This window comes from Python bivittatus, unplaced genomic scaffold (assembly GCF_059951505.1).
Source record: "Python bivittatus isolate LINGU-HERP-01145 unplaced genomic scaffold, Pbiv_v1 ctg000480_np1212, whole genome shotgun sequence".
Classification (NCBI taxonomy): domain Eukaryota; kingdom Metazoa; phylum Chordata; class Lepidosauria; order Squamata; family Pythonidae; genus Python; species Python bivittatus.
Genome location: NW_028277075.1, coordinates 74,066,320 through 74,087,602, shown reverse-complemented (window position 1 = coordinate 74,087,602; position 21,283 = coordinate 74,066,320). Strand labels below are relative to the sequence as shown.

The 21,283-nt window shown below is 39.4% G+C and overlaps 1 protein-coding gene across 8 annotated transcripts in view; it reads right to left on the bottom strand.

Annotated features, from left to right (window-relative positions):
• Positions 1–369: 369 nt before the first annotated feature.
• SPTB (spectrin beta, erythrocytic) overlaps positions 370–21,283 on the bottom strand; it is a 118,132-nt gene continuing 97,218 nt past the window's right edge. For 7 of the 8 annotated variants that reach the window (XM_088146311.1, XM_088146316.1, XM_088146313.1 and 4 more), the window contains 5 exons: positions 20,497–20,575; positions 8,968–9,230; positions 5,388–5,561; positions 4,842–4,884; positions 370–3,805 (listed from right to left, as the gene is read on the bottom strand). In XM_088146311.1, the coding sequence (XP_088002437.1) occupies positions 3,638–3,805; positions 4,842–4,884; positions 5,388–5,561; positions 8,968–9,230; positions 20,497–20,575 (727 nt within the window). In that variant the 3' untranslated portion in view covers positions 370–3,637. Of the gene's footprint in view, positions 3,806–4,841; positions 4,885–5,387; positions 5,562–8,967; positions 9,231–15,367; positions 18,098–20,496; positions 20,576–21,283 lie in introns of those variants that run through there. The other variant, XM_088146319.1, reaches the window with a different exon arrangement.

The following is a 21,283-nucleotide window of genomic DNA, read 5'->3' as shown; positions in this document are numbered from 1 at the left end:
GCTGCTTGAGAGATGCAGTCCAACCAATGCCTACTATGATAGCACTGTAGCCTGAGTTGATGGAACCACCAAAGATTCTGAAGGGGGTGACATGATCCGGAGTGTGTCGGTGGGTTTTCCATCACCTGCAGAAAACATTGAGCGAATCTTTACACTGAAGGTATTTCTTCACCACAGAAATCACTATGACATTCGTGTACCACATAACATCACAACTTTGTAAGGTATGTCAAAGGTATGAAAGTATCCTTTATGTTTAAATTGAGATAGTGGATCATTTAAGCACGCTGCTTAACTGATTTCAGAAGGAACTTCTCCCATGATGGTTTACGAACAGAAATTACACACCAAAAAATTACAGAGCCAGGAAAAGCTTATTTGTTCATTTATTAGAAAAAAAATGTTAAATTGCTTCTGAAGCACATTCTGAAGCTTTAGCTCTTTTCTCTGGACAGTGGAAGCACATTGGAAGCAGGCAGAACGTGATGCCTAGCTGTGAAAAGAGGATTAACTCCAGCCACCAGCTGTAGGAGAGGCTACTTCAGCTCTTGACACTCTGAAGCATGTGTGTTCTGGGCCTGGTCACATGACATTCCCTTCTAACACGCACTGACTTGCATAAGTGGGATTGTGGAGAGCAGTTTAACAAAGACGGAAGAGCCCAGACGGGGTAAGGCTGCAAGTCACCAGGCAGCAAGTGGATCCTATGGGATAATGCCAATGCCTTTGGTCTGTAACAGGTAAGAAGAGCACATTGCTGTGAGAGACAGTCAACTCTACCCACTGCCTACCAGGGAGAAGCCCAGATCATGACAGATTAAAGAAACAGGATGGAAGAAAATGCACCTAAAGAATACAGCCACTTTCTATGAGCAGATAGTACAGGCAGGGCAGTGGTCCTCGTAAAGCAGGAATAGCCTTAAAGAGTATTTTAGTCGTGTGTTTATTTCGGTTATCTGAAAATGGGCAGTGTACTACAAGTTTAAACTTGGGAGTGACAGGTGAAAATGTCCTCCAAGAAAGCAATGAAGAGAGGAGCTTGCTATACACATTCCCGAGTGCAAAAATGTACAACAAAAATGCATTTAAACAAAATGTTCAATAAAAACCGTTCTGGTGGTTTTTGCAAAAGAATCAGTTGAGCACATGCCAAATTTCATGTGCTTGAAGTTACTTTGAATGTAAAAACAAATTTACTGAATCCATAGTACTCCTTTCCAGTTGCCTGAGAGCAGCTTTACACAAGGTAAAACAAAACTCTGTAGTGAAGTTACAACCTCATGCCTCCTTTCTTTGGCTTAACTTGATCTGTGCTATAATAAAAGTGTGCTGCTTAGTATACCTTTTTTCCTATAAGCATAGATTGGAAGAACAGAGAAGAACCCCTTCTTCCTATACCCTGATATGGATTAAGATCAAAGGTGCTCTTAATCCAGAAGTGATTGGGAACAAATAGACTTGAAAGCTACTTGACTGAGGTGGCCAAACCACAACACTGCTCAATTTAATGAGCCCATTTGCTCACAATGACTTGTTTGTTTGACCTACAAACCCAAACTTCAGTTTGGCATTTTACGAGACTTTATACAAAGTTAGGTAGCCTTCATATAACAGCTTTCTGTGCCTCCTACTCTTAAACATACGCTGGGTAAAAGTTGGCAGTGATGCTTCAGAATAGTTTTGGGAAGGAAAATCCACAACGCAGATCATTATAGTACTACTATTTAAAAATTAGTTGCACTAATGTCAAATGTAGTATTATGGAGCTGTAAAAGGGTATATCGCCTATCCATTACAATCCAGGCAATTTAGAAGAGCACAGCATTTGGAGAGGCAACAAAAAGGAACAGAAGAATCTAAAAGCTTGGTTCTTAGGACCTATATCCACGCTCACCGCAATTCATATTAAGCAAAGAGAGAGTTCCCCCTCACGCACCTTTTTTTAGTTGTAAAACTCCCAGTAGTGTCTTGACTTACAGTATCCTTTCAAATAAAAAAAAAGCCCCAAACCTTTCTGTGTATGATGCTTATTGAATATGCTCACTCCAGGAGCGGTAATTATGAAATGCCCCTAGGTTAAGGCACTTTTAGAATGGTATAATATCCCAAACCAAAATTATTAAGTTTAATGAGCCCTAGGGGTTGGATGTTGAAGAGATAATTAAAGAATGGAAGTCTGGCTTGCTTTATAAGAACTGAAAATCCCCATCCACAATAGCATACTTGTCAAGAGGCCGTTGCAGGAACATCAGTCCCTCAGGCCTCTTAATCTCATATGCCGTTGGGTCTCCAAGAATGTGTTCCAATAAGCAATTCCGCTGAGATGCTCTTTGCCCTTTGCACTGAATTTGCGCCTTGGGTCAGGGGCTTGTGGCACTTCATAAAGGAGGGCCAGGAGTATCTATTTTAAAGAGCCAGTCACAAACACACCACAACAGACGTTGCTGCAGAAGAGAGAAGCTGGGGAAAGCGCATGCTCAGCATAACATGTTCCGCAAGGGAACAGCAGAAGAGCCATTTGCTTCTGGCAAGCTGAGCCAGTACAGACAGATGTTTTTAGAAAGCTTGTGGGCAGGCATGGCACCTGCACTCTAGTCACAAAGGGTATGTACTTTGCCATAAAGAATAGGATTAATAAAAATCTCACTATGTAACATGGAGCAAAATCCAGCAAAAGTTGGTTGCAAGTTAGGCCCACTGAACTCTCTCAATTTGGCTAGTGGGGGAAATGCATAAGTGATAATAGCTGGATTGTGCTCATAGTTGCATAGAAAGTGAATATGATTTATTTCCTATGTGTGTATTTCTACAAATATCTCAATTCCAAACAATTTAGTGCATATGTTTGAATATAGATAATTTCATTTTCAGATTGTACTCTGGATCCACTATAACCATCAGGGTTTTTGCCTGCAGTTTATTGGGTGTCGACTGAACCCTTGAGTTGAAAGAATACTGTGCTTTATGACATGAATGTGTGTAGTTAGATTGCAGCTCTCTACAGAGAGAAGCATTTGGCCACCTGAAACTGCCTTCTGACAATCTAGCACGAATGCTGAAATAATCCAGGAGTTGGATGAAGGCATGCTGCCTTTGTTCTTCTGAGAGAGAGAGACTTCTATGTGGTGATTCTACGCCAACAGGAGAGGGGGAAATCAGCTTACAGGAACCTGAGCTTTTGGTAGTGATCTGGAGATACAAAGAAAGGGAAACTGCTTCAAGACTGCACACTTTTTTCATTGCCTTTTTGACTAGCTAGGTCTCTGTTCCACTTCTTTTCTCTGTAACGTTCCTGAAAATCCACACAGCATTGTTCTCTTAAACAGTACTTTTCTGGAGAGATGTCAATTTGGTCAGCCTTGCTGAATTTTACCATCTCAGTCAGCCATCCCAGAATATGCCTCTCCCAGCTCTGCTTTGGAGAACACTGCTTGTCCTGAAGCAAGGATGCTCCTTTCTTCCCTGAAACATTGGCTTTGTGCCATCTGGGGAGATGTGGTGAAAAATGAAGAGGAAGTGAGATCCGAGATCTGTGTGGGGAACAGTGCTGGGTGGTGGCAGGAGTGCCCAAGGAGACCCGTGCATGCAGATTTTCACTATGCACGTTAGCACATAGGCATCTGACTGGAGCAAGCGGCTATTTCTTTTTGGGAAAGAAACTGAATCTCTTCTCTTTATCTTTCTTGGTCAGGTTCACATCTGTGGTGGTGATGGGAGGCAGAGGGAGACTCTGAGCCTTGGATTTAATGCTTTGGGAGTCAATTATTGCTGTGCTGAATCCCAGTAGCCAGGTGTGCATCTCATCCTGTTGAACAGGGACAAAAAAACAAGCCAAATAAGCCAAAAACCAGGGTCCCCCATTTCAGTTGCAAGATGCTATAACCAGCAAAAATGCTGTCCCCTGAAGAATGAAAAATGTACTTCAGAATAAGAAACTATGAATTTCTATTTAATACAGTGATTCCAATAATTTCCTCACAAATATTCAAACTCATTGGGAAGTTGTAAATGTCCCCCTAATGGGCTGGAATAGCTGAAATGAAGGAAATCAAAATATTAAAATTGAACAAATTAGCCAAGAAACTAGATGCAATGAGAATGATTGAACTATATAATCCTATGAACACTTACCTAGGAGTGAGTCCCACTGAAATCCTACTTCATAAGACTTACTTTGAGTGAGTGTCTGAGTTTATATATTAAAACATCTGCTTATTCATCCTGCTCTTGAATCTCTGCCTGAAGAGGGACATTCTTCCTGATTCCCTTTGATTGGAAATCAAGCCTCAAAATGGCATTTTTATAAATCTACATGATTTTATGTTCTTCTGATGCTGGAGCAAGTCCACAGAATTTGCAGGCTGAAGGAACCATCTAAACGTTCTTTAAGTAGAAAAGTAGGCTAAACACACTTGAAATAAATGAATACGTTCATTCTCTATTACCCAAAGCTTCCGTGAGGAGAGAGCACTGGAGAGTTGGCAATGTTTGGTATCATCTGTTTATTTCTCAATGTACAGGAGGAGCCCATGGGAAGAAAGGCACAGAATCAATAGCATCGAACACACTGTCCTCAAAAAGCAACACCACTCATTTGAGTGCTCTCTTTTGCAGAGCTATTCCTTGATAACCAGCTCCAATCATTCAGAAGTCTCTTTTTTTCTTTCAGAATAAAATATAAACTTACTTTGGCTCCTTTCTATTCAAGTAAGTGTGTCCGACTGACTTTGACATTCTCGGTGTTGTTTACCATGCCAAAGCATTTGAGTAGCAAAATGACAGTGATGACCCTTAATCATACTATACATTTCAATATCTGACAAAAATATTCAAACACTTACCTCATCTTTGCCATGGAAGAGCCATTCACTCCCATTGCTAAGTCTGCAAAAGATAAGAATCTGAAAATACTACAGGATCATCTTTTTTGGGGGGGCACATGTTTTTTGCACTTCAAGGGACAGCTCGTGTGTTGGAGAATATAAATGTACAATACCACACAGTTTAACAATCAAAGCTTTAGGGTCTTGGAAGATGCCAAAATATCCAGTCTCCCCAGTTTTAAAGGAAAGAAGCAATTCTTTGTCTTTCCTTAAGACAAGTAGTGCTTCTGGCAAAGCTGCATAGAACGTACAGTGGGCGGTGGCAGCAGCAGCAGCGTTACATGGAGTAAGTTAGAAACCAAACTGCTTTAAGATCAGTAGGGAATAAGCTTCATTATTTCTGGCCTTATCTATTCTTAATCCTAGTCCTGCTTGGATTCTGGAAAGCAATCCTTTGCATGCTTTTAAGTGAAGTGTGAAAAAGGTAGTATGCCTCTGAGTTAACTTTATGTCAGTTCATGCTCACACAAAACAATGGATGCTCTTAGAGACAGCCTGCCTTACCTCAACTTGAAGACGTGTTTCTTCTTCTTGTAGTCTGCAGCTACTTCACAGAGGGCATTCTTCAGCCGGAAAGGCTCCTCTCCGTGGTAAGGCACACCTAAAGCCAAACTCTTGGCATCCTTATAGAAGGTCAACTCACTGTTCCTGAGCACACAGTATAATGTGTTCCAGGACCTAGCACAAAGTAAGAAATATGCCTTATCATGGGAGAACCAGAGTAAGTTAAGAAACCAAACTGCTTTAAGATCAGTAGGGAATAAGCTTCATTACTTCCAGTTGGACTGAATTCTGATGAAACATGGGGCAGGTACCACTGCATGATTCCCACTTGTCCATATTCAGAAGTCAAATAGATACATTTGTTTTATTCTTTCCCAGCTGATTTCTGGAATGAAGCAGTTGGGTTGATCTTAGTTTATATACAAAACTGTGGATAGTTCTGAGAAAAGTGTATCCAGACCTGCTTATTTATTTTTAAAAATGTTCTCTATTAAATAAAACAGATTATTATTAGCTTGGCCAGCATTCAAGATTATTTATGCAGACTGATCAATGAGTTTAACAAAACAACCTTTATGGCCTTTTGTAGCTGATGGCTGAATCTCCCAACAGGTCTCTGGGTCTTCAGACCCCAACTCCACCTCCTGCTTTTGGGTGGTGGCTTGGTAGTTCCTGCTGCCACCAACTATTTTCTAATGGGCAACTCACCTGGCATCAACCGCCTAACCCTCTTGTGCTAACTTTTGGGCAATTAAAAGGTCACATTGTAAAAGTTGAAATAATTTCTATAATGTCAGCTGCTGGCCATATGCCACAGGGGAGTGGCAACTAGAGCAGTCAGCCATTCTTCTCACCTCAAAGGAGATAAAATCAAACTTTATTTTAAAAAAAGAACATGTAAAATATAAAGATATTTTTGTAATTTTAAATATTAAAATAAAAACATTCAGTGTTGCAAAAGAAAAATGACAAGAGCTACCCAAATCACAATTGTATAGCTGGAAATGTAATTAAAAAGAGAAAAAAAATCTAATAGGAAATCCAATGCTCTAGTCAGAGCGAAGATGGTAATGATCTGCTACAAATAAAACATTCTCCCTGGAGAGATACTAGATGGAGACAGACTGACAGAGAGACAGAGTATTCAAATGTTATTACAAATCATAATTAGATTATAAAGAAAACATACTATATTTGAACCTAGCCTGAAATATGGAATAATGGCTGAAATTATACCAGCTCACTAATTTATATAGAGAAATCACAGCACAAGACAATGAGATTTAAGAACTACACAGAAAACAGAAATTAAAACCTAATGCCAGTTTCTGGCTAAATATTTTCCCTATTTCTACAGAAAAAAAAAAAACTCTTAAAGAAGATGTTTTGCCTGCTTTAATTACCCGAACTTGCTCCAGATTCCTGGAAATTGCACTTTAAACAGAGGCTGTTAGGGAGATAGTAAACCCTCTTTTCCAGCCTCAGTCCATTCTGTCCTTGTTTTAAAAGGACCAAACTGTTATTATCTCCAGCAGACAGATGGACAGGGATATCTGTGTACATGACAGAAAGCCATTTATATCTGTAGAGATGTGTATTGTAACTGAGTCAGGGATATGTATTGTTAGTAACCCTGCAGTCTTACAGGCACTGGAAAGTACGCAATATTCAGTATATCTATGTAATTATTTTTTCTCCAGAAAGCCTGAGATGAAGCCTTGACACCTTACAGATATTGGAGACTGTGATGCCCTTTGGCAAAAGTCACAAACAGCATATAAACCACTTTATTTCCCCAGTTTGCCAAAATGAGGATTTAGAAGAGATACAGACTTTCCCTGCTGCTGAACTGAAAAGGTCCCCACCCATCCTTGATTCAGCAAAGTGTTACCCCACTGCCCATCCCTATCTTGGCTTTACTGCCTCTGTTTCATCACTATAGCTATCTGATTGCCCTCTAAGGCAATGAGTGAGAGCATCTAACATATCTTACATATCTTGAAGCTGCCCTTTAATGATGTTCAAATAAGGTGGGGAAATGTTACTTTAATACCTGTACAATTTTAAGCTAGCACTCTCATGGGTTGGGGATGAGATGAAGATCATGGGGACATGACAGAAAAAAGATGTTGACAGGGCATGTTTATGCCATAGTTAGCTGCAAGTGGGGAAAGGCCCATGATGTTTTTGGGTAGAGTTAAGTGAAATTGGAAGACAGCTTGGAGGGGTAGATGAAGAGTTGCAGATAATGCTTTCTGAGAATCCGATGTAAATCTAGTGATTTTCTGCCAGTTATAAAAAGATAATTTTGCTGATAATCTATCCATACATTTGTAAACAAAACAAATCCAAGAAATGCATCATAAGTCACCAACATTTCTCATCCAAAGAAAACAACTATGTATCACTGTCCCTATTACTTCTCATAGCTTGGTAGAATGAAGACCGTATATGTAACATAAGCCAGTTTTTAAACAACAGCATGGTAAAAGGAGTCTCTATTGGGAAAAACGGTAAGACACATTTCTCAGCAGAAAATAACTGAATGATTAGCTATGAACAATAAATGTGAGAGTAAAAATGCTACTTTTAAAATGCTATCATTTATGGAAAGAAAAACACATTCTTGTATACAGCATTTAAGTTTGAGTAAAGGAGGATAAATACATGTAGTTAAACATTCCATAAATCTCAGCTGAAAAATAAACAAAACCTTTTATATTTACTGACAGAAGAGATTGTAAAACATATTGCATCTGGGGAAAAAGAAAGGCCATGACAGAACAATACACAGACAGATTCCATGATATACATTGCCCCATTTAGGTGTTCAGGAAGATCAATAATATCAATAACCTTTGTGAGACATTGAATTATGTTGACGAGGAGTGAAGCTGAATCTAAGCACTCATACAGTTAAGTATTTTGGCTTTCAGAACATTTTGGTGGGGTTAGCAGGTTTTAAATTTTTAAAAAATTACAGCCTGTGGCTTTACTTTCTGATGATATAGTAAATGTGCAATGGCATTTTCCAATCCTTCACTGCCATCTCTCAACTATGACACAGCAGTATGTTCAGTCCGTAAGTCTAGATGTTTGTATAGATTTATGAAAATGATGGGAGGTACCTCATCTTCTGAAATTGCTTCCTGATGCAAAGATGCCTATATCTTGCCTTTCTGGCTGGCAGCTGTGACTTAAGTAGTTCTGGCACCACTAAGCTTCTTCAGTGCAGCTGCCTTAATCCACAAAGACATAGTGAGGAAAATCTCATCCATATCATACTCTTTTCACTACTATTTTTTTCTAATGCAATCAGGAAACATGGGTGTTTCTGTTCCTACACAGCTCTTGATCTCTCCTTCTGGCACAGCTCAAGCTCCTGAGATATATTCCCATCTGCAGACTTAATGATATTGTGCTGTGACTTATAAATATTTATCCTTTGTCCTAAACTGCTGTGAATTCATAGTTGACATTTTCTGCAGAAAACAGCAAAAGATTAGAGACAGAGCAATATGGAAGTTCTTCCAATATGTGGTTTAAAAACAGATCAGAGCCATACAACAACTATTTGTACCTGTTTGAAGCCCTCTTGTTAGGTGCCTCTAGGTCATGCTTCCGCCCCAAATAACCCTCAAGCTGAACACTGTGAGATCTATCCATCTGTGCTGGAAGGGTTGCTGTCTCATCAATCTCACTCACTGGGGTCTGGGCCACTTTAAAAAGAGATTCCTTTGTGGAAGTTTCTTCGGTGTCCATGTTGAGCTCTGTCTCGGGCAGTTTGTCTTCAGACAGCTCTTCTGGTGCTATTTCATGACCCGTCTCATCTTCTTGCACCTGCTGTAAACATGAATATGAGAGAAAGCTAAAATAAAAGCAGGAGCAGTACAGTATGATGCTGGTATCAGGGGTTAGGGATGGCCTATGCCATTCCAATGAAGAAGCTAATTCCTCACATTATTTAAAATAGGTTGAGATGACAGTATTCCTCCTCAGAGAGCAAAGGATAGACATATTTCAGAAAGATCCCTCCCTCCGTCCTTCCCATACATATTGAGAATTAGTCCAAAAATGATAATTGTTTAGGATTGCCCTCTCCTTAGGATACTGGATTACAATATGCTGGATTTTAAGTCAGGGTAGAAGCACTTAAGATTCCAAAGCACTCCTTTAGTACTACAAGGCTTTTTCTCAATTTTTTTCAGATACCACGAAAACCAAAGCATCCCAGCTCTTTCTCACAGTCCTTGAATAATGTGTGTGAGGAAGCAAGCTTGCAGCTCCTCTATGCAGCAGCATTGCTGGTCTAAGGCTGTGTCCCATTTGCATCTAGATGTCGTAGCAGAACAAAGAGATTGCATATGTATGTTCCTATGTGTCAGGCCTAGCCCAAGGAACTCCAAGAGACCATGAAAATTCAGTCCAGCAATGTTTGTTAGCTACAACCTCTAGCAAGAACCTTCCCAGACTGAAACCCCAGTTCCCAAGTAATGCCAGCCACAACATTGTGAATTCCTCAGGGAGGTGCCAGTCTCATCCTCTTATCTCTCCCTCTCGCCTCAGGAGATGAAAGAAAATGTTTTTCTCCCTGAGTCTGGCCTTCATAATTCCATTCCATCACACTATGTCCTCCATGACACTGTCTTCATCTCATTCTTACCCATGGGTGAGAGAGGCTTAGGTTCCTCTTAGATATTCTTATGCAACCTCCATAATTTGAAGATTCGTAAAATCTGATCAATCAGATAACCCCTAGGATGGGAACAGCTGGTAGCTATTGGTCACTTCAGGCTGGTGCAGCATATCTCCTCTCCTTCTGTCCAAAACACAATGCTCTGCTGCCATTTTTGTTTTTTCCACTCATGGAAAGAGCTGAGCACAGCAGCTCCCTACAGCTAACTGAACAGCTGACTGGTGGGCTTCTCCATGCTTAAATCCTCTGAAACAAGCTCATGGATGCTAAAGCAGGAGACCCACCTCCTGCAGACCCCTGCAGCTCATGCACACCTGCTTTGAGAGAACTGCTTCGTTTACTGGGCTCCCCCCCACCCCAGTTGTTTGGTGGGCTTTTCTGGAGTATGGTTTTATGTGAAATCATAGAAGGTTGTGATTGTTTCCCCCCACCCCAACAAGCAGTTACCTGTGAATTTGAGGGGGTTATTGCATCTTTATATTGGGGCCATGGATGTAGAGATCAGTTGCTGCAGTGTGGTTGCCTTTGCAGATTAGTCTGAAGATTAGCTAACTAGGAGGGGCTGTTTGCCTAATGAGATTACCTGCCCATGTCCCCATCAGCCTTCTGTGAGTTTTTTGTTTGTTTCTGCTGGAAGGATGGAGGTATATATTTGTACGTTTGAACGTTTTTGTGGTTTACATGAAATGTTACATGTTATGTGCAGCTAGCTGATCCGTGAATGTTACAAATGTGATACCTTATTTTATAGGCAGTTAATCTAATTAATTCACTTGATACATTTTTAAATCTTGGACTGGCATTTTTTCCAGGGTGTACACACACGAACACACAGAGTTTATATGTTATGGATATGGATATTACATGCACATATTCAGGAAGGGGGGATTTCCAGAAGTGATTTAATCTACAGATGGCAACCCTAGATTGACAAACTGAGGAAACTGGACATTGCATGATTTTCTGTCTATGCTTATTTTTCTTTTGTTTACCCTTCCTTTTCAGGGGAAATTCATGGCCATTATCCGCTCAGGTAAATACAACTGATACTCTGAAAGACAGATTAAAGTTCTATAAAGTAACACTAGATTGCTATCTCTTGCATGTAGAAAAAAAGATCCTGTACGTAAAAACTGAGAAAAAGTTAGGTGAGAGCCCTCACGTGCTAATTCTCTACGCTGGCTGCTCTGAAGGCACAATCATACCACACGTTTTTTCTGACTAGAGGTTAACTGTAGGGCTCAGAAATGCTATCCCACTTCTTTTGATCCTCAAATTCCAGTTGTTCTAAGATAGTTACTTTACAAAGTCTATAAAACCAATGGGAATGGAACGGAACCATTTTAGGCTAGTTCAAACACTTGGCTTCCTACACTTGTGGTAATGCTGGGGCAAAATTTAGTATCTAGCAAAAATAGAGAATTTCTTGTTTGGAAACAAGATGGCCCAGAACCTGCTCTACTTCCTATTGGTTAAAAATGGTTTAGTGAAGACTATGATAGGGAACATCCATACCACTAAGCTAAAATATGGTGAGCTACATGTCTTTTAATGTCATGGCATAGAAGAGTCATATGGGCCTAATAACATTTAAGAATAAGATCAAACAAAGAAGTGTATTAAGAGAGATTGGGGATATGGAAAATGCGCTCAACAGAGTTTATTTTCCAAATCCAACAAGTAAACTCCGTGAGTCAAAATGGGCTTTTGTGTTGTGCCAAAGAAAATGTCAATTTTATTTATTTATTGCATTTGTACTCTGCTGCAATCTCAGAGGCTTCCTCCAAAGGAAATCACATCTTGCTTTGGGCTCAATTAACCAGATAGATGTGTCTTTTTATTGCACAGGGAGGAATTCATAACTTGTGAACTATTTTGAGAAAAAAAGTGGTGGTGCTTTATAACTTTATATTTTGATATCTTGTTTTTTATAAGTAGGCTTCAGGTAAATTACCATCCAGATGGTAATCATTATACAGGTGGTGAAAATACTTATCCAAAACCATTGTATGAATCAAAACTGATGACTTTGACTTTGGAGCTACTTTTGGTTCAAACTCTAAAATTCAAGCCTCAGCCCTAAATTAGACACATTTTATAAGGAAGGGAAAAAAAGTAGGTTGTTCATTAAAGTCTCTTTGTACAGCATAAAGATCTGGTTAGCTGATTCTAATGCCTCAAGGAGACAGGTATTTACAAGGTAACCATTGCTTTAATTCTCCTGTAAACAGGAAAATATCAACTCTCTGTTGACAAAGCAAATCCTGTCTATGTATATGTGCATCAATATCTGCATATGGTATATCCTGAAACTTTGGCATAATTAAGGATAAACTCCATGGTACACAGACTCCAAGTTAAATATTTTCAGAGGCATCCAGGCATTGTAGATTTCTCAGTAAGCCTCTTGCAGCAGACTCAAACCCTGTTTCAGAATAACATGGATCCTTTTAGCAGGCAGTTTCTTGCTTCCTCACTATTTCATGTGATCCCCAGCAAAACATGTATTCTACTGACATACAACATGGAAAACACACCTACACAATCATACCATGAAAGACAATGATGTTAAAAAAATTAAATTATTGGATAAAACAATTTGCCCAAAAGGTATTCCCTGGCAAAATGCTTTCAGAGCTTCTTTCTCGTCCTCTTTAGGATACAATTCTTCTGTGTTGTCATCCATTGGCTGCCCAGGATTTCTCACAGTGCATTATTTTCTACTACTGTGGCAAAAGATATTGACAAAGCCAAGCTGTTAAGATTATAAAACCACAGCTGTTCATTCTAGCTATCTCTTCTGTGCCTCTGGTTTTCTTATAGTGTTACAACTAGCTTTCTTGGGAGCATAGCAGTGACCACACTTCATAAAAAATATTTTTGTGATTATAGCATATAGAATGTGGCATATGCTTGCTGCTCTTTTTGTGATTTGCCACAAATCTAATATACTTCATAGTGAGTCTCATCAAATCCAATTGCTACATAATTGCTGGTGATCAGGTTAACAACCATAACATTGTCAGGTTGGAAGCAGATGGAGAAAGAAGCCACAGAAGCCACATTTGACAGGACTGGTAATTCAACAGATGTGTATAATTTGTCTTGGCAAGAGAAATGGTTCAGCAGAGACAGAACTACGGTTCAAGCAGACAACATAGAAGAGGTCAGTGATAGCTTTTCAGAAATCAAAGTTCAAGACAGGCCGAAAAGCCTGTGGGACAGAATTAGGAGAAGGCTCGTGATCTTTGAAGCTTAGGGGCATTCTGCAGGAAAGAAAAGATGGAGAAGATTTTAAATGGAGAAAGAGATAATGCCTTAGTGATAGAGTGTTCCAGATGTCTTTTGAGGACACTCTAGTGAACTAAGAAGAGGAAAATGGATGAAACAGAATGAAATATAGCTGGAGACAAAAGAATACAAAGGGTTTCATAAGCAAGTTGTATAAAAGAACATTATAATGACTAAGGAGAAGTAGTAGTGAAAGAAACAGATAATGAAGTCCGAGCACAAACAATTGTCAGTGAGAAGCATAAAAACTTGCAGAGGAATAGGCAACATTCCCAGTTTCCAGAAACTACATCAGCACCCATTGAAAAGAGCTATAAAGACAACAGCTGTTCCTGCCAGCTATTCAGACTGATAAAGACTTGCCCAGGTAGAATGCCTCTGTTTAAAGATGATACAATCTGCTCCCCAAGTGTAAAAGGAATACTGCTCTGGAGTGATGAGGTGGCCCACCCTGTTGTTTTCACACCCAAGTACTGGAGTAGAGCTAGTATTCTAATAGAGCGGATCAATTGCGATGTACTGCAGGTCTTACTAAATTATGGTTTGGTATTATGAGATGAGGACAATGGGGAATGGGACATGTCCTGGGAGCAATTATTACTGAAATAGTAACTGGCAGGGAGAGAGGAAATTGCAACTGGGTGTAGTGCAGGTAAACGAGGGCAGGTTGATGGCTGGCTGGCTGGCCTCCCTTTCAGAAAAGGAAGTCAAGATGACAGTGAAGGTAAGTCCTTCAACCTAAAGGTCTTGCTTTTTAATATCAAGTCAGTTGCTGACAATACATCTATTATCCAGGATTTAATCCTGGGTGAAAATACTGACCTTGCAGAGATCTGGCTGAGACAAGAGGGGGAATTAGTTTCTTTCAGTTCTGTCAGTGATGCAGCAGCCTAGGGCTGGAGAGACATGGCAATAGGAATTCCATCCCACAAAGAACAGCTCCATCTGACAATCTGCCATTTAAAATGTTTGCTGCTCCATCTGAATGGCCAGGACAGTGTAGGAATACTGCTAGTGTACTGTCTACTCTGTAACTCAACAGTTTCTCTTCCTGAGTTAGTCAGAGATCTCTGATGTGGTGAGACTTGGAGACCGAGCTGAAACCTGTTTGAGGGATTGCCATTTCCCCAAAAGAGCAGATGTGCAGTTTGGGAGTACTCCTTGACTCCCAGCTATCGCTAGATTTGCAGGTGATGGTGATGGCTAGAGGCACATTTGCACAACTATGACTAATGTGTGCCAGCTGTGATTATTCTTGAGCCAGTTGCATTTTGCAATGATTATCCATGCCATCTTCACTAGTGCAACATGCTGTACATGCAACTGGTGCAAAATGTAGCATCTAGGCAGCTGAGTGCAGGGTACAGGACCACGTGATGCCTGTTCTGAAACATCTGCAGTAGCCGATTGCCTGTTAGGTATAATTTAGGTCCTGGTTTGACCTTTAAAGCCCTAAATGGTGTAGACATGACTTTCAGAGGAACCACTTCCCTTGTTATAAACCTGTCCAGTTACTTAGATCAGCAAGAGAGGCCTTTTTGAAGATGCCCCAATCTGGTATATGGGAACATATTTTCTCCTGTGTGACCCCAAGCTAAGGAGGTACACTTAGTTTCCACTGTCTTGGTGTTTAGAAAAATGGCAAAATGTATCTTTCTTCACCAAGCTTTTAACCTATTTTAGTTTTGTCTTATTTTAATTCCATTTTTATTAAATTTCATAATTTGAATTTTAAATTGGTATTAGGACATCAAGGGGAGTAATGGAGAATGCATGCAACCCATGAATGGTGGGTTGTCCACCCCTTGGCTTAACAGAAGGCATACAATCTTTGCTAAAGTTTGTGAAATTTTGTTGGACACTGCAAAGGTGGCAAAATATAGTAAAATAGAGAAAAAAATCTTTTTTGTAGGTGAGCTGATGGTTGTGTACCCTGCAGAGATAAGAAAATGTTTTAATGATCACACTGCTGTGAAAAGTAAGGCCTCCAGTTGAAATGTTTATTATGAATTTTATTCATTCTTCGATTCACAGAATTTTACAGCAGTCCAGACATCACCGTCTTCTATTTGGAAATCTCCAGTGTTTGTCCACTGCTGCTGCTTCTTTTTTTACCATAGTGGAGGGAATCTATTAAGAAGGGAAAGATGGAATTGCTGCATAGTGTCTTTTGATTGATCGCACTTGAACCTTCAGCCTGGAGGTATCCAGTGTATAAAATGAAGAGTTGTTCCTCACAAAGGGATGACCTGTGCTTCCCAGTGGAAATGTAAGATGATTGCGAAAAGTTTTAAAATACTCAGATCTACCATTTTCTTAGAATAAATATAGAATGTAGATGAAATGGGTGCATTCATAAATACAGGATGGAGATTTTCATGGCTAAATAATGTCTTCAAAAATGTCAACACTGTGACTTTGAATGACAAATAATGTAATATTTATCACTTGGATTTTGTTGGTGTTGGATGTGGAAACTTTGTCTGCATAATTTTGATCTTATTTAATGCAGCTGAACTGTGGTGTTCCCCATCATGCTAAAAAGCTCATTTATCTGCAGTAGTGCTCCCTACTAACCACATCTATGAAAAGCAACCATGTATACGGAACACACTGTCAGGATTGCTGACAGGAGCACTCTTAAAATATATATGCAAAGTCTTTTAGATTTGAAAGAAGAACTTCCAGAGGCTCGAGATGCCTCCAGTATAGCAGAAATAATTTCAACAATTCATCCATTCTGATGTGAGTAGGAGTGTGTCTGTAAAAGAAATGGCATTAATGCTACGTGTGTGTGTGTGTGTACACACACACACACACACACACATATTTAAAGAAATGGCATGATCAGATCACCCCTTTTTTTTTATTTTCAGCTTCTTATATGCAAGCATAAAAAATAGTAAATGTCTAGCAAAGATGGAGGTGTTAGGCTATTGGTTTGCTAGACATTTGTAGTATCTTAAAGTGTTACCCAACCATCCTTGTGTCAACAGTAATGAAGACAGATTTTATATGGCCACAGTGATGATTGACTAACATACATCCTTAGCGAGGAAATGGCATTAGCTATGAATTCCATCCTCTGACTTTCTTTTCCTCTTCCAACTATAGAATAAATTCTGTATATTTCAATGTGAGGATTCTATTCTTTTCAACAAACTATTCCACTGTATTTTCAATAACCCTACAAGACACACAACTGTGTGAAGTTTGCATAAATGCATTTATATGCATATATTTACATCTATAAATAATTACTGGAAGTTAAGTTTTACAGAAGATAATCCAATTAGTGTATCATACACATAGATTACTAAACTAATTTGTATACCACCCTTAGAACATCCCAAGCCAATTATAATAATTCCTCTTCAATTAATTTGGCCCAATTCATTTTCCACATTATGGTTCTGATTTAAAATAAAATTTCATTTCAATTAATAGTTATTTTTCAATCATACTTGCTATGTTTTCATTTTAAACACTCAAAATAGGATCTGTACAATTCACTTAGATAAATTGTAGCTATGACTACAAGATGGAATGATTAGATCATGCTTAATTTTCCTGTCTTAACATGCTGCTGACTTTCTTCTAGTACCATGTTGCACAAACTGTTATAAGAAAGGGAAATCACAGAACTTGTTAATGTTTTTTTCCCACAAGAGCAGCCACTTCTGTTTCCATGCTACAACGAAACAGACATGATGGACATTTGGATGATCTAATATTTCCCTATTCAGGAGCATGTTACATTCTTCAGGTTTTGCAGTGTTGGATTCTGACAACCTCCCACTCATGTGAGCTGTGATGGTTCAGTATAAAATAGGGAAGGAGAGACATTTATAACTAAGTGATAGGATACTGAAATGAAATTATCCCCGTTCCCAGACCATGTCATTGTGCTCTGCAAATTTTTCTCCATTCTGGCTCTGATACTACAAGTGAAGCTGGGGAAACAAATCTTCCATTTGATAAAAAGCCTTTGAAGCATGCAGATGTCATCTTTACAATCTTTCCAGTGACCTCAGTTAGACCTCATTCTCCACTTTATAGTCAGACATTTGGTTTGGCCTTGAGCAGACCTGGGCTATCTTGGACAGGCCTGAACAGAATGGTGGACTAGGAAGCAGAGCCACCCTCCTTGAGTAATAATGGTCTTCATATTTAACTACTAGCATTAGAATATATACTGAGTTCTATATTTACTACCCATATTCCCCCTGCTTGCCTCCTAGGAAAAAATGGTTTAAAAGGGTATCAGACTTTGAGAAGTGGCTTAAGATTAAGTCACTGTCTCTGAAGCAATGTCTGTTATTATAAACTCCTGAGTATCTTTTATTTTAAGATTTCCATGTTGAGAACTCACAAAGCCTATCTTGATTGCTTAAGAAGGTTTAGAAAGGAGAGGAAGCAAGTAAGAAAATAATTATAAAATATCTTGATGGGGTATTTGATTTGATTCAAAGTCCTTACACACTACAGATAATTTTTTACAAATAGTTTTCCAAATGTATAAATAATAAAGCCTCTTTCTTCTGGTTGCAAGTGATTTTTCAGTTAAAATTTCAATTCGTGATCCATAAAGCCTTCGAAACGGGAACAGCAGGAAGATCGGGTGGTGAATATCTCTGCATTCATTCATTTGATACAGCTGGGCTAAATAAAATCACTTGGAAGCCAAGGCTTCTTGGGCTGCATATACAGCTCAGGATCAGGCCTGCAAAGAGGAAAGTCTCTCAAGAATTACTTTAAAGAAAGTGATTACTGATTACATTAAGAATGGATATATTCTTCTTTTGATGGTTTACACTGTTAAATTCCACAAATAAGTTCCTAATAACTACCAGATATTATACCTCTATCTACAGGTATAAACATGACAGATATCCTTTGAAACTGCTGATTAAGGATTTTGACATTTCTAGCTGATAATATAGCAGGTCTCTCCAGAATACCAGTGCAAATGAGTCTGAAAGACAACAAGTACCCTAATTCTATACATATCTTAATGTATGGTTTTATATAGATACTAACTATATAAGACTTGGGCAGTTGAAAATGCCTTTTTTTCCCTTCTCAGTAAAACAGTATAAATTAAATGCAATTGTGCCTTTCCAACTGAACCAGCGGATACCAGAGGAAAAGGGGAGATGATGTTTGTCTTTTCTTCTCTCTTCCGAGCAACTCCCTGAGACTCCCAGAAGATACTCCTGAGAGAATCTCCAGAATAGTATGGAAGGTAGTACGAGTGCATACAGAAGAATCACATCCCTCTCTTCCTTTAGCAGAATCTTCCACTGGCTCAAAAATTCTTCAATTAATGGGATTTTCCCTCTCAACTTATGAAAAGGACCAAAGGATATAAACAACACAATTTCTTATTAAAGATTCTAACTATACAAAAGGTAATCATATAAAAATGGTACCAATACATGGGCCCAAAAAGATGACAGCAAATGCAGACATTTAAGAATTTCAAATAAATGACATTTCAGGTTATAAAAGATTTCAGGATAGGTTTTAAAATAATAATATGAATCGCCACTGGAATAAGGCAGAATTTCAATGGTCCCTAGGGTGTATCAGGCACAATGAGCCCCACCTCCATTAACCACTGGACAAACAGCCTCTAGCAACCTCTTTTTTCTGCCATGTCCCCATGGCACTGCCTTAATCTCTTCCCCAGCCCATGAGTGAGACAGTCTTAAGTCATCCTCAGATATACTGATGATAAAGTACTAGTTCATCCCTTACTTTGTCACTGTCCAAAGACAACCAGCCTCAAGGTGTATAAAATCTGTTAGGCTTTTGTATCTTGGAGGGTCATCTTTCAAATGACTTGAAACAGAAACAACAGAATCAGGATAGGGAGTGGCAAGGGAGTGGCAAAAATTTCATGCTGGTAGAGTTTTCTGCCAGTTCAAAGATGAGTGAAGAGTTCTGTAACTCAGCAGTTGGGAAAGGTGACTAACTACTGTAGTGCTACAGCTAGGAAAGGCCCCATAATGCAGTGCAGCGTATTTGCTTGCAGAGAGGGATCTCCAACCCTGGAATCCGCTTCTGCACAATGCTGCAGAGCAAGGGGTTAAGTAGAGCCCTCTGGGGCCCAAGGCAAACTTCTCAAAGGACCCCTCCCCCCCCCCCAATTTGAGAGCTCAGGTGCCAGAACCTCCCAAGGCTTTGGCAACTGAGGGCGGGCAGAAAAAAAAGAGAACGGTTACACAACAGCTTCTGCTCTGCTGCCACATAGCCTCATGACACAAGAAAGAGTGCCGCCAGCAGTAGGTCCTAGGGAACATGCCAGGGCCTTGGAACTCTCACTGTTTGGAGAAGGAAGAGAAGGCTGGTAGCAGCCCTGGTCAGGTGCTGACAGAGGCAACTACTGTCCTGGGAGTGGAAGAGGAGGAGTAGGAGGAAATGGTCTAGCTGCCACAGCAATGATTCCTTCCTCCCCCCACCCTTCCTGCCTTTTGCACCTCTCCTGTGCTACAGCTATTGCTGCTGCTGCTGCTGTGTGGGCCCTGCATTTGTTGAAGGTGCAGGCAAGGAGTGGCAGGACCCCTTGGCCTTTCAGCTCCTAAGTAGCCTCCTCCCTGGCCTGACTACTCATACACCCCTGGTGCAGAAGGCAAAAAGAAAGGTTTGGGTATAGACTCAGTGAGACAGGATCACAGCCCTCCCATTCTCTTAACATATTCTTAGATTAAGGAGAAAAACTATACTAGGAGGCAATATTTAAAAAAAATAAATTTTATTTTAAAAGGTGAACAACCCCCACCCCCACCCCCCCAAAAAAAGAAGAAAAGAATTTCTCCCATACCTTCTGTCTTATCACCATGAGCCCAGCCTGGCATGATTAGGAAGTGATTATTCTGCTCTCACAGGTTCTCCCTTTTTTGTCCCCTTTGGATTTCTCTGCTGTTACATGTTTTACCCTCAAATAAACTAATCTCACTGCGAAGTACATTTAAAGTATCAATTCTTGCTCAAGCAGGAGACACATTTGCATTTTACCATTTCAAAAGTGCAGATGGTAAAACGATACAACATAAATGTGAAATGCTGCATTAAGCTGCTGAGTTTTCTGGGAAAGATAAACTAAAGCTGGTAACTGACCAGTGATGAATCTTCTGCAGCATGGGAAAGGGCATCTTCTAAACTTAGTTCTGCCTTCTTCCCATCCTTTTCAATAGGCCTACAGTAAACAAAAGCATATTCCAGTAAATATTAAAACTGAAACAAGGATATAATAATTGACTTAATTTCTTTTTTCATAAAGACATTTTATTTTGAAAATGTTGATGCCTACTGTTAATAAAACATAATTCAAAAATCCATGTAAGTCTAGCATAGTAAAGTAGATCTATGGAGTATGCACCTTTACTTATGTAAGAAATATAGTTGCATGTAAGATCTGGAACTCAGTCAAAACTATGAACAAAATTACAGAAAGGAAAAAAGGAGCAATATAAAAATTTCTTTATATAATGAGCACTGGAACTCATTTTAAAAGAAAGCAATTGTCCAAATGATTATTTTTTTAAAATCAGACACTGGAAAATAGGATAATCCTCAGAATTACAGAAGAGAGAATCTTAGTCTTTCCTTCTATTCAAAAACAATCAGTATCATAGAGAAGATCAGATGGAAAAGAACTCCCTTCTATCTATTCAAAATATATTTTATGGAGAAGGGAATAGATACTGTATTAGGCTAGAACTTGGTTTAAAAAGACAGTATTTCAGCTCTGTTTGCCCAGTTATTCCAGACTAAAGGAAAAAGATCAGCAAGGATGGACTGAGGAGAATCAATTATTTTGCCACACTTTCAAAATCTATATTGTGGGTGTGTGTGTTTTAACTTCTGGGAACAATAATGGCTCCAAATGTACAGTACAGGAGGG